Genomic DNA, 12,604 nt, shown 5'->3' on the forward strand with positions numbered 1-12,604 from the left:
GATAAATCTATTGAGAAATTCTACGAGAGAAATAGAAGGAAAAAGTGTATTCTTATGGCAAGCAGTTTTTGCGTGGCTTATTGAGTGAGTGTTTGAAATGTGCCCATCATATTGATGTGAACAGTGACATATTATATACATGATTGAAGTGCATTTTATTTTTGATTGGTTGCATTGATCAATGATCAATGATCATTTTTCGAAATGAAATGTTCACTAATATTTAAATGACTTTGAGAAAAGAGAAATAGAGAGAAAAAAATGCTCCCAAAAAGAATGATGGGCATTCTCGTTTCATGTGCTCCATTGTGTGGCCCAAGGAAGCGATCTTCATTTGAAGCTTACCACTGTGTTTGGAATTTCGTTCAGAATGTTCTGAAAGTAGGAACAAAAAGAAATGAGTAAAGTGATGAAGCTTTAATTGAATTAAAGTAATTACGTATTGATGTGGTGCGTAGTCTGGTGCATATTCAGCCCATTTCGTCAAATCTATTGATGGAATAATTCCACTCTTACATGGCACACGTGGATTACTGCAAAAATTTAAAGAAATTATATGAAAACTCATTTAAAAATATTTCAATTTTCTTCGATCGAGAAGATTAGAAGAATTCAAGATGACTTTCAATACTTATGCCACTTGATTCAAATTGAATGTCAATTGTTTTGAATTATTTTTAAATACTCACATTTCGTGATCAGGCAAAACCATTGGATAAATTTGAACGGTGTCAATCAAATCGGTATTGTCGCAGATGACACGCGACAATTTGGCTTTGCGAAGTTCCTGCAGTTGTTCTGGAGTAAAGGTAGATGGTTGATTCGGCAATTCGAACCAGAAACGATCACCACGACGAACGTAGCTCATTTGTGTGGCAATGATACAAGCAAAAGTTGGCCCTAACATTGAGCCTGGCAATGCTTTTTCAGATACACCTCCGCTCCACAAATCAATATCAGATGGATGCCTGCAATGCATAATAATAGGTTAGATACCAATCCTCAATTTGTCTGCACACACATTTATATCTAATACATAGTTCACTTACTCGAAAATGCTTTGATAGCGATAGATAGTTTCATTTGTCATTGATCCACCCATTTCTTCCCATGAGTTAGCCACAGATAAGCCGCAGAATTTACGGAATTCCATATATCCGGGCACACCAAATTCACGACCACGTTGCATGTTGAATGAAACTAAATCATGACCGAAACGATTGCCATCTTTCTTGAACAGATGATTGGTTACTTCTTGAGTGATTGAATCGTCCATAGCTTGTGCCACTTGATTCATCAAACCCATTAAATATTCGTCGAATACACCGGCACGGTACAGATCGAATGGACGACGAATCAAATCTGATAGACGTTTGGAAGCTGAAGGAAAATGTTGAAATTGTTATTATTCGCTTGAAATACAAAAAAAACGGTACGGATGGAAGGGAATAGAAGAAGAAATGAAGAAAAAAAGAAGATTAATTGAATTACAGATGAATTTGTGTGCTTTGGACCAGCGTTCAACGGCTGTTGGTAACAACGAATGACCGAAACGGAATGCGGCAGCAGCAAATGAGTCAATGATTGATGGATTGACTTTTGGATCGTAGCTGAAAATGACAAATTAACATGAAAACTCAATCAATCTTCAGAATTTTCCTCAGCGCTTACCCATCCCAGTATCCTTCTTTGTTTAGAACTAATCCAAATTTCTCCATCACTTCTTTGCCGAGTAAAATTGGCAAGAATTCATTGAAGGTAATGTGTTGAATTGTGGCAATGTTGATGCGACGCGCTTCTTGGAACAAAGTTTCATCGTCCCAATGTGGATTGACTTCAGCTAATCCTTTTGCTATTCGATTATGGTTCCGGGCCATCATAGTGTGCATGCAAGATAGTACCAATTGTTCGTTCACTCGAATTTCACCGGCTTCGAAACAGAATACATCCTTGCTAGGTCGTGTACAACCTTCATCTAAAAAAAACAATTTTTTTTTTCTTCAAAAGACGACTTGACATTTATAGTCACCCGCATCAGAACAAGATGCAATTTTTCATGAAAGTAAGAATTAAATGAATGAACTCAACAACTGATGTTCACTTAACGTACCTGGGAAATCGAGTTTCAGTGGCAACACGTCTTTCAAGCCATACTCCCGAAAAACTGGATTCATTCGCAAGCGACCGCCTTGACCTTCTCGCAGTTTTCGTGCAAAATCTTCTTTCACACCATAAATGGTGTTGCCATCAATAACGGCAGTGAGCGTATTAAATGGTGCCCGTGATCCAAGTTTGCAGCCAGCTCGAGGTGATGGGAATGCACGCACAAAATCGATACACTTCACATTAAACAAGCGATAGAAGTAATCGTCATCGGGAACGCGGATTTCATTACAGTATGGATGTTTCAAATGCAACGGTCGTTGGCAACACTCTTCGGGATCGTTACGATTGGCTGGATCCAATGGGGTTCCTGTCAATGTGAAATCGTGGTCCATAAACTGACCTACAGATTTCCCGCCAATAACATTTTATTATTAATAATTATTAACATAACGAAAAAAGTAAATCTGTAAACTGACCCCAAGCGATAACCATAACAGTGCCAGCATGATCGTGGAAGCCTTCGTCTGGATGAATGGTGCGTGAAACAACTCGAGACAATGGTAAATCATGGCCGGTGATTGAAATTCTTGGAGCGTTGATTCCATCGGCATACAGTGGCCCGATCAAACGTTGGAAAGGTGTCATAGTGGCTCCCCACGTTGGATGCTCCAAATTGTTACACAATCCATCAAATCGGCGATATTTTCCTGCACGACACTCAACAACTGACAGGAACGGTGGGCAAACTTCACGAATCAATGTTCGTGAGGTGTCAATTTGTGGCAAACCATTTTCAATATCTTCATAGGACAAACCATACCTAATGAGAAAGAAGAGAGAAAGTAAAATCATTGATTCGATCTTAGATATGTATCACATTGATTCGAAAGTCAATATCTATTTCTTGGACATTTTTACCATTACTAGGGTCAACTTGTTGAACGTTTAAAGAGCTAATTGTATTGCAAAAAAAAAAGAGCGATACATACAATGAGATTGAGATCGAGCATGCCATTAATTCACGCTCATTTGTCTATTTTACGCTATTTGTTATGCACGTTCGTGAAAACGTTCCACAGAATGCTTTTTCTTTGTGTTGTGTGCCAACGCGGTCAATTCACATAATTTGCAATGAATATCGAGAGCACTATTATGGTTTTTTCCCTGTATGTATAGAGATGGATCAAACAAATATTTTTACACCAATTAAAACAAAGTAAACGCTGAGTTGCTAATGATTTGGGAACTAATCAAATGTTTGTCGGTCATTTTCCGCCTTCGTCATTTTTCATTTCCAATGAAATAGTTTGGTTCATGATTAAAAGGTTAAGTTCAGCAGCTTTTGTATACATCGAACCTCATTTTGGGTCAATGCGTCGCAACAACATTCGGCAAACATGATAGTAATGGGGTAACCGTGTTGCTTGGCAAATACTATTTTATAGTCATACACTGTTGTTCGCATTCATGTCAATTAATTTAGTTGAATGATTATGAAACGGTTCAGAGCAAAATCAATTATTTAAGTTTTGAATTGAAAAAACAAATATATATTACGTGTTGAAAAAAAAAAACGGAGTGTATGTTACAAATTGGTTCATGTGGAGGTAGTAGTATTATGGCATATGCAGATCATATCTCTTTGATGGGTCAGCACAAAATCTGCTTAACTTTTACTTTCGATTTCGAGCGGTGCAATGAAATCGGTTTGGGAGGCGGTTATTTCGAATGAAATGCTATTCTTGGACATAATGGGAAGCGATGGTTGAAACATTCAAATGCCGTGGCAGTTTTTCGTTCGATAATGCTCTTTTCGAAGGGTATCTCCATCGCTTTGTAGAAGTGAAAATCCATAAGAGCATAACAAATTCGTGTCTTATCGAATTATTGCGATCCACATGAATTATCATGTCGATGACGAATCTATTTCAAAGAACTAAAAGTGCGCAATTCTCATGCATGTGAATTTTGCAATTTGGTGAATTGTTGGTGTGTGCATGTGTGTGTGTGTAAAAGATCCACGATATCGATAAAAATAAATTGGATTTTAATAAATAATTATCCGTTTAATGATGGGCTTTGGATGCGACACAAACACTGTATTTGCCCATCGAATCAATCGGATGAATAGTATGGGTAGCTTGCGGCTAGAAATCTAATCGGTTCATCTTGATCTCTTTGCATCAATCACTATTATTACGTGTGCACATTGAAATTGGCTAGTTGCTGGTTGGTAGCATATTAAATTACATGTCACATGTTTATTACATCGCGAATACGAGATCATTGCATTTACATTTTTTTTCTCTGTTGCTACAAAATGTGTCCATAGAGTGACAGAGAGCGATAGGTATGGGAGAGATGCAACATAAAATGATGCTGAGCAAAATGAAAACCGGACCTGCGCCAGCATGTACACTGCACATACACACACGTATTGTAGCCGCTAGCGTTGGTGACTCTGCTTCCTCGAAATGCAACGAAAGAATTCAATGTTGAAATCAAATAAACGCTCGATAAATATTTACTTCAGCCGTGTACATTAATTCCCATTAAACATTTATTCAGTTCATTACAAGTGCACAGCTATAATGGGAATGAACAATGGCTTTTGTCTTAGATCTCGTGTACGCTAAACACTTTGGCTCTTGTAATGGGCGTTCGGCAAAGGTACTCTTTCATTGAAATGAATCCATTGCGCAAAGTTACGCACACGCGTACTCGCAACACACGCATTTTCATTGAGTTTTGAAACACCTTTTCAATTTAATCCTCCAGTTTTACTGTGCTAATCGCTCAATTGACACTACGTCGAACATATTTTGTTTTCGCACAAACATTAAACGCTAGATTATAGTCAACAAATAACTGAAATGCCGAGATTAAACCAAACCCGCCAATTTTCTGCTCGCTTATGGCTACAATGAAACAAAGTATGCAACGGAATGAATTAAATCGTCTTTCGCGATGTGGAGAGAACACACACGACCTGGGAATTAATTACTTCATTTTCTGCTTTGAATGCAAATTTAGAAGGGTTTTGACTAATGCACACACATCGGTGTAGAAACACGTAATTTTCGGCAGCGGCATTTTTTTACCACCAGTTTTCTTGATCTACCTGGAAATTTATGATTACTATGCTCACATGCAATGAACTTCAAGCAACTACACATAACGCAGCAAGAGCTAGAGTCGAAAACAAAAAAAAAACGTTTATCCAGATTTCGTTTTTGTTCGTATATAAACAGTAGCACATGTTATGAAGCATTTCGGCCTTTTTTTCACCCGCTAATTATTGCCATTATACAATTAATTGCATTAAATCATAACCAATTATCATGGCTCAAATTAGAGGCTATAAATTTTTGGACCGAGGTAAATTATCGTGATGGCATACATAGAATTGAACCAAGAGAGAAATATCTTGTGCACAATGCACACACACTCACGTTCTTGCCAACTGTATGGAAATGTCCAGCAGAAGCTCACCAACCGTTGCGATGTCTTCAGTCTTCCACTCGCCTTTGGGATTTGATACATCTTTGGGAAAGAAAATGAAAATTTAGTTGAAATGTGGTTTCAAAGGAGAAACATCGGACATTTCGCGTAAAAAATTGGTTGAAAATTGGTTGAGAGTATACGAATTCCCTTCTTTTTGTTGAAGTTGTTGTTTGAATCATCCAATACTTACGAATTCTCTTACGAGCATCCAAGTAGGCAGCGTTGATTGCATCGAAGGTGATGCAAGTTTTGGTGGTATCTTGAATGCTATTCCTATAAATTGAATTATGAAAAAAGCGAACTGAGTTAATAAAAGTGTATTTGAAGAGAAAAACTGCAAATGACTTGGTTATTGAACAGAAGAGAAAAAAAAAGGTGATTGGCACCTAAAACCTAAATGGCTGGACGAGTTTTTTTATCATAATTATTTTTGTCAAGTTACAGTGATCTGATCAATTGGTACAATTATTGATGTAATCGTTGTCGTCAAGGTGGCAAGGTTAGTCTTTCATTTTGTGACAGAATCAGAAGTGAAAAAGAATTATATTGTTTAAAATAGACACTCGAACTACTTTGCGTTTGCGAGACAGAGATGGAACTTCGTTTGATAAAGCAATTCACGCATTTTGACCTTGTATGTTTTTATGCATTCAAAAACCCGATTTTTTTTGGTTTCAAATATGATGTATAGAAAAAAAAAACCTTTATTCGAATTGCTTGAGGTGTTGTTGGTTGGTGTCACCAGCTTGGTGACACACGCGTTTCATCGAAACACTCACTAAGTTTGCCTTGATTTCGTTTTCAATTGCAGCCAAGTGACAAAAATGCAACTGTTTAGAATACATACATTGAGAGTAACACCAAGTCCAAGCCATAACTCCATATTTTTTTGCTTTGTTTTGCCCATAAGCCAATTTACAATCAATAAAAACTGTGTTTGTGTCACTAAAGTATAGTAATTAAAAATATTGTCTTTAAATGAATGGCTTATACTTACAATCCTCCGACTCGAAATAGATTCAGCGTGTGATCGTATGCTGATGATCTGGCACCGCCTGGCAAAATCAGTGCACATTCCGATCCGACCGTATTCAATTGGACCGATTGCAGAAATTGAGCAAACGTCGCCGGTGTTGTGAGTAGTACTGCAGCAATTATTAGAAATCTGAAATGAAATGTGTTTGTTTATTTCAAATTAACTTTGACACGGGAAAAAAAGAGCAAATTGTGGAAATTTTCACCCGACAAATCGAATAAAAAAAAAAAAAATTCAGCTTGAGTCCACTCGAGGTTGACTAATATTGTGAACATCTTCGTATTTAGATGCGAGTTTAATCGGAAACGTTTACCGGAAATTCCAGTTTTGAACAAATTACTAAATTACGACCGAAACCGTTTGCAATGGAAATCATAAATATCGCTAGCAGCGAAGCAACATATATATTTCTCGAGAAAATAAAATGTGAATATTGTGTGATGTACCGTGCCCGCGGTTTGCATGAGTTAATGCGAACGCGTGACGATGATGATGAACGCGGGAAAGAAAACACGTTAATATTCACACATCAAATGCATTTATTCCGTTTGCGGCGTGTTGTGGCCTGTTTTGACGAGGAGAGACTATAGGAAGTGAATGCCATTTTCGACACACATCTTATCGCAGTTTGATCGCTGACGCCATCTGAAACTGACATTTTGAACAGAATATTTTTTTCCTTCTCTTCATTTCTAGTCTATTTTGCTCAGTTTTACGGCTGAAGCAGAGAAACAAAGCGCGAAGAATTTTGGATGGTTTCCGCACCATTTAAATCCACTTTCACGTCCGATTGTTAGATAATATTTCAGTTGTTTTTTTTTCATCTTTGACCGTTTTCTCCAAGCCGAGCGCAAGTAATTCATCGCTTGTTTCAAACTTTTTCACAAAATCAAAGAATAGAGCGTTTTATTGCCAACTCCAATAGGCCGCACATTGTTTTATTCGAGAGTTTAATTTACTTCACCTTGTGCATTGAATCACTCAAGAGTTTACATTTCTGAATGAAACCAACTTTCCTTCTTCTCTAATGGCCTTCGTTTTCGCTTCAATTGTCGCAAACGATTCTTTTGTGCGTCGTGTATTAAATACCATTTTGTTTCTTTCAATATGATTCCAATTCGCATCAACTTGAAAACTGAACTGTGAACACTTGCGTTAAATTGCCGATTTGCGAAGTGACACATACGCATCTTCTCTGGCGAATGGAATTTTCGCAAAATCCAAAAGAATTAGAGTGAAACGAATGTAAAAGTGTTTGATCAACCATTGAAAATAAAGTTATTTTGTGCTAGTGCACAGATCGTCGACGAAACAAAACGTTTGATGCATTCGATCGAGCTCCGGCTCAATCAGTCGCATACACTGCGGTATATACTGTACAGCTTCGGAAAAAGCTGTTAATCCAGTTTCTTCAATGGAATACATTGTGGTATTCTTTTTGTTCGGTTTTCTTCTTCTGCCTTACCTTTTTCCACCTTGGCCATTTTCAAACAACGCGTGCTTTACACAGATCTTTACACCGTTTTCATAGAGAAGAAAAATACACCGTCAACTTAACGACGGCGTCGTTATTGTACATCGTGTGTGCAAGACTTTGGCACGCAGCAAATGGCAAACCATTTAACCGCCTGGCAACGTGCACAAGAGAAAAAACATACATCAAAAGACTGAAGAGACAAAAAAAACGCCAAGTGAGTGGTTAGAGAAAATCAGTTTTGTTGCGTATAGTGACAGAGTTGTGATGATGAAGATGGAGCACACAATTTGTACGGTGTGCGTATGTTGTTACTGTATGCGAAACGCGCGCGTGCTACTCGAAGGTGGAGAGTGGAAATTTCAAAGCCATTCGAAAGAAGAAGAGAAAAGAAACAGTGCACAGATGTGAACGAAATCAGACCTGTTAAATGGCCAATTGAATCGGATTGAACCAAGTTCCACAGAGACTTTAGGCTCTATTTTTCTCTCTTTCACCCTCTCACGCCTCGCATTCACCGCGTAAATTATTATTTATAAATGCAAAACGACCAAGAGACTTTTCTTCCGCCGATTCCATATGCAATCTAAATTGATTTATTAGCCGTGCGCATTCGTTAGCTCTAAATGACGTTGAATTTTTCGTGTCTACTGGTCTTTTTCTGACTTTCGATTCCGATTTTGAATGTTCGTTGTTTTATTTTTCGTCGTCATCGTCGTCGTTGGTCCACGCAAACTTTTCTGTTCCGTCGGTCAAAGCAAATAGTGCAACTTGTTAGTTTTCAATTTGATTCCATTTATTTACTACGTTAAATTGCTGATCGTGCGATAGACATAATATTGGCTTTCTCTGGGCGCACGACGGCGGCAATTGCAAGCCATTTGAGTGAAAAAAAACTGGCCTGTACATTTTCGGTGCGCGATAAATTATATTAAATGTTTGTTAAAGAATATTACATGTGCACAAAATGCCGACATTTTCTTGATTTATGCAATCGACATGTGGAAAAGGTTAAGGTCGTATCAAGTGTGAGTGTGTATGCGATCGATGAAAATGAAAGTTGATTACAATCATCTGTCGTACACTTTCGGTTGCAAGCTCGAAAAAGGAAAAAATACTGACAACTGGCACCGAACATCCATTTATCTCGCTTTTGTGTAAATAATTTTTTTCGAGATCACATTTTAAATGAGCCACCAAACCGTGCCGCTACAATGGCATCATACAATTTGTATGACATAAGAGTGAAAACCATTTTTTCTGTCATTTTTCTTTCTTTTCGCACTGTTTTCAGAACATGAGCGTAGAAAAACAGTAGTAAGCGTTTTTGTCATGTACCAAACCAGGAACTTGTTATCCGCAACTGTACTCCAGATAAATAACATTGTTTGCATTCCTCTGACCATTCCTCTCGTGGTCGGTAATTTCTTTTCGATTGTGAAATTGAGCTCATTTCCTTCATGGCTGTTTAGCGTTGGGTGCGGCAACGACAAGCCATTTCGGCGGTCATTCAACACTTATTTAGCGGCTGACAATCGATTCGCATTATTCAATTCGATGCAGTTTTCCAGCAACCAATCAAAGTGATCTGTTTTCGATTGAATTTAATTGAAGTACTTAACATGCAATGCAGACCATTACGTTTCCTTGACCCGAATCACAGAAGGAAAAGATACTGTTGGCATCTAGGATGGCGTTCGTATCAAGACTTGATACAATTGTTAAAAACTGTTCGTACTAAGTCTTAATGCGGAATACAGATTCTGCTAAAAAGTCAGCTTTTCAACGTCGGAATAAAGAAAATGGAAAAATGTTCTGTTGTTGACAACAATACAGCTGGAGACAAACAAATCGTCACATTTTCGATTGCGCAAGAACGTGTTTTGCTCCATTAACCCCAATGCAAATGACTGATACACAAATAATTATTCATGGGACATTTTAAAGATGCAGAATCTGTGGTAAAAACAAAGTTGATTCATTAACGAAATTTGCATTTTTTCACCTTCGGTTTGCGCATTTTGATTTTTTCGAAGACTTCAACATAAAGTCATATCACTTATTGTGAGAGGGAATTTGAATCCAAAAATGGTTTTGATTATATTTTGACCGTTTTGCGTGTTGATTGTATCTTTGAAATACAATTTTTCGAGCGGTCGTTCCGCTTGCATACGCTTGACACGGCGACCAACATGATGATGGCCCGTCTTTTCATCAAAAAAATTGTAATTAAGAGTAAATAATGGTATTAATTAATCCCGGTGCGCAGTGAACTTCTTTCAGCGCGGAATGAGTACACAGCGAGTGTTAATTAGCAATTAAACGTAGCAATGTTCAAACAACCAATCCAGATTTGTGCATAATTAATTGGACGCATTCACGTGATACCAAGTGAAAGAGAGAGAGAGAGAGTGGATGAGAACGAGACTCCAGATGTGCAACAGAAGCAGAAGAAACATTGATGGATAAAATAAAATGAACGACTCAACACACACATACACAACACGATCAAACGAAGATTTATGTCATTTAATTACGACGCACGTGGAAGAATCGAGAGAGCCGCGCAAAACATTAATCGATTTATTATCAAGCACATATTTTTACCGGTTATTAATTTCAATTATCTAGTGTTTGAATAATTGAAAATTCAACAGTTTTTTTTTTGTTTGAACAACATATCATCGGCAACAATGTAACAGTGTCCATTATCCAGTGACACCCAATAAAAACATCTTGATTGGCCAATTTTCAATTTCTTCGCTTTTTTGTTGCTTTTTTTTCGAAATGAACTATCGTCATGTGACGGAAGACAGCGACAAATGTATACATGCACAAAAGAAGCAACTGGTCTTAGCAACCTACGTACTTGTTAATTGATTGAGTTGAAAAAAAAAAATAACGGTAAAATCCATTTAGCTTTCTGATAGTGTTTACTGTGGCGGAATCGGTGTTCAAAGCAAATTAAAGTCGTCGTGTTAAATAAACACCTTTCAAATTAAGAGATTATTTCTAGAAGTGGAATACAGAAACAATTTAATCTCTAACTTAGCAACGTTGTGTTTCATTTTGACTTCAAACAAAAAACTTTATTAGATTTTTCATGATTTTTTTTTTTTCATTTTCAGTAGAAATTTGTCCACAACAGAACTTGGGTATTTCAACTTTTCTTTCCATCGAAAAGGCTTTTAAAGATAAAAAGTGAGTTTTCTACAACAGCTTTTTTTCACTTTTCCACAATTTTCTGCAATAAAAACCGATTTTCTCGATCGAATGGTTGAAATCTCAAAAAAATTGTTCGAACAACTCAAAAATCCTTTTTTAACGATTTTTTTTTTTGAAAAATCGATTGAAAAACTCGGAAAAAAAAAATTCTCAACTCAATTCACTTACTTCGAGAACATTTTGCTAATTCAGTTCACTCAACACACAAAACAGAAAATCCACAAAATATTGGTGTCTTTTGTCTGGTTCTCCAGAAAATTGTCACTTTTCTCAAGCACAACAATCGATCCAGAGTAAAATGATATTCAATATCAAAACGAAGAAAATGGGGAAAAAAATGGTTTAAATAAATGAGGTGTAAATTTCCGTCATTTTACTGCACTAAATTCACATCAATTTCATTTTATTCGTGTAATCTCTTTTAATTCTCTTATTCCTGCGTTTGTTTTTTTTTTTACTTCAAACTGAATTGAAAATAAATTTGCTTCTCAATTCGTACTAGTCTTTAGAACTGAACGAGTCAAACTCGAAAATACTTCAAACACTTTATGACACAAACAATTTTAAATAGTGTTCGCGAGCAGAATTTTCTCTTAGCTTAGAGAGAAACGCGACTGCTTCGATTAACGGTTTACCAGCAACTGAGGATTTGAAAGTGCCACAAGAAATGAAATAGGAAAGCGTTTCTTGAAAAATCTACTACCCAAGCCACAGAGGAAAAAAAAAAACAACTCGCCACTCATCCATTCGCAGCATTCCAGTGTGCGAATTTGCTCAGGTAGATGCAAAACTGCGTCACACCATTCCAGTGCGTGTTATCTTTTTCTGCAAGCATGCTTTACTCTCTGCTTCGTTCCATTGGCAGGGGAAATGATCGCGATCACATTCTACTTCCAATTATACACTGTTACACAAAACAACCGATACACGTAGCGGAGAAGAGGTGTGTGTGTGTGTGTGTGTGTGTGTGTTGAGCAAGTTTCCGTCTCGAGAACAGATATAGCAGCAACGTTTTACATTCTCGGTGATGAATAACAGCGAGCCAAAGCAAACGTGTTTGATACATTTTGCGCATTGCGATGCGAAAGAGGTCTCGTCGTGTGTCTCGAATGATTTGTATAACGGTAAGTGGAGTAAATTGTTCAGTCGATCAGATGCTTTGCGTGTTTCCACTGACGGGCGGCTAAGCTGAAGCAAAACGTTTAATCAATTCAAAATCATGAATCATGATAAATGAAACGAAGGTTCATTTCATTTGC

General features: G+C 37.3%; 1 protein-coding gene across 1 annotated transcript; it reads right to left on the minus strand.

Annotated features, from left to right (window-relative positions):
- Positions 1-5: 5 nt before the first annotated feature.
- On the minus strand, positions 6-11,972 carry LOC129567325 (peroxidase). The gene is made up of 12 exons (XM_055444097.1): positions 11,514-11,972; positions 6,608-6,775; positions 5,801-5,883; positions 5,559-5,649; positions 2,583-2,926; positions 2,111-2,506; positions 1,672-1,975; positions 1,492-1,610; positions 1,050-1,380; positions 690-968; positions 440-533; positions 6-375 (listed from the first exon to the last, which is right to left on the minus strand). The coding sequence occupies exons 1-12, from the start codon at positions 11,522-11,524 to the stop codon at positions 331-333; spliced, it is 2,265 nt and encodes a 754-aa protein (XP_055300072.1). The 5' UTR covers positions 11,525-11,972; the 3' UTR covers positions 6-330.
- Positions 11,973-12,604: the final 632 nt, after the last annotated feature.

This window comes from Sitodiplosis mosellana, unplaced genomic scaffold (assembly GCF_009176505.1).
Source record: "Sitodiplosis mosellana isolate CC-2019 unplaced genomic scaffold, AAFC_SMos_1.0 Smas_scaffold_11, whole genome shotgun sequence".
In the NCBI taxonomy this organism is placed as follows: Eukaryota; Metazoa; Arthropoda; class Insecta; order Diptera; family Cecidomyiidae; genus Sitodiplosis; species Sitodiplosis mosellana.

Excerpts from the sequence above, each read along its gene's own strand:
- LOC129567325 (XM_055444097.1), bottom strand. Across the intron at positions 2,927-5,558 it reads TCCATACAGTTGGCAAGAAC|GTATGGTTTGTCCTATGAAG; the intron begins GTGAGTGTGTGT and ends CTTTCTCATTAG. Across the intron at positions 2,507-2,582 it reads TGTTATGGTTATCGCTTGGG|GTCAGTTTATGGACCACGAT; the intron begins GTCAGTTTACAG and ends GGAAATCTGTAG.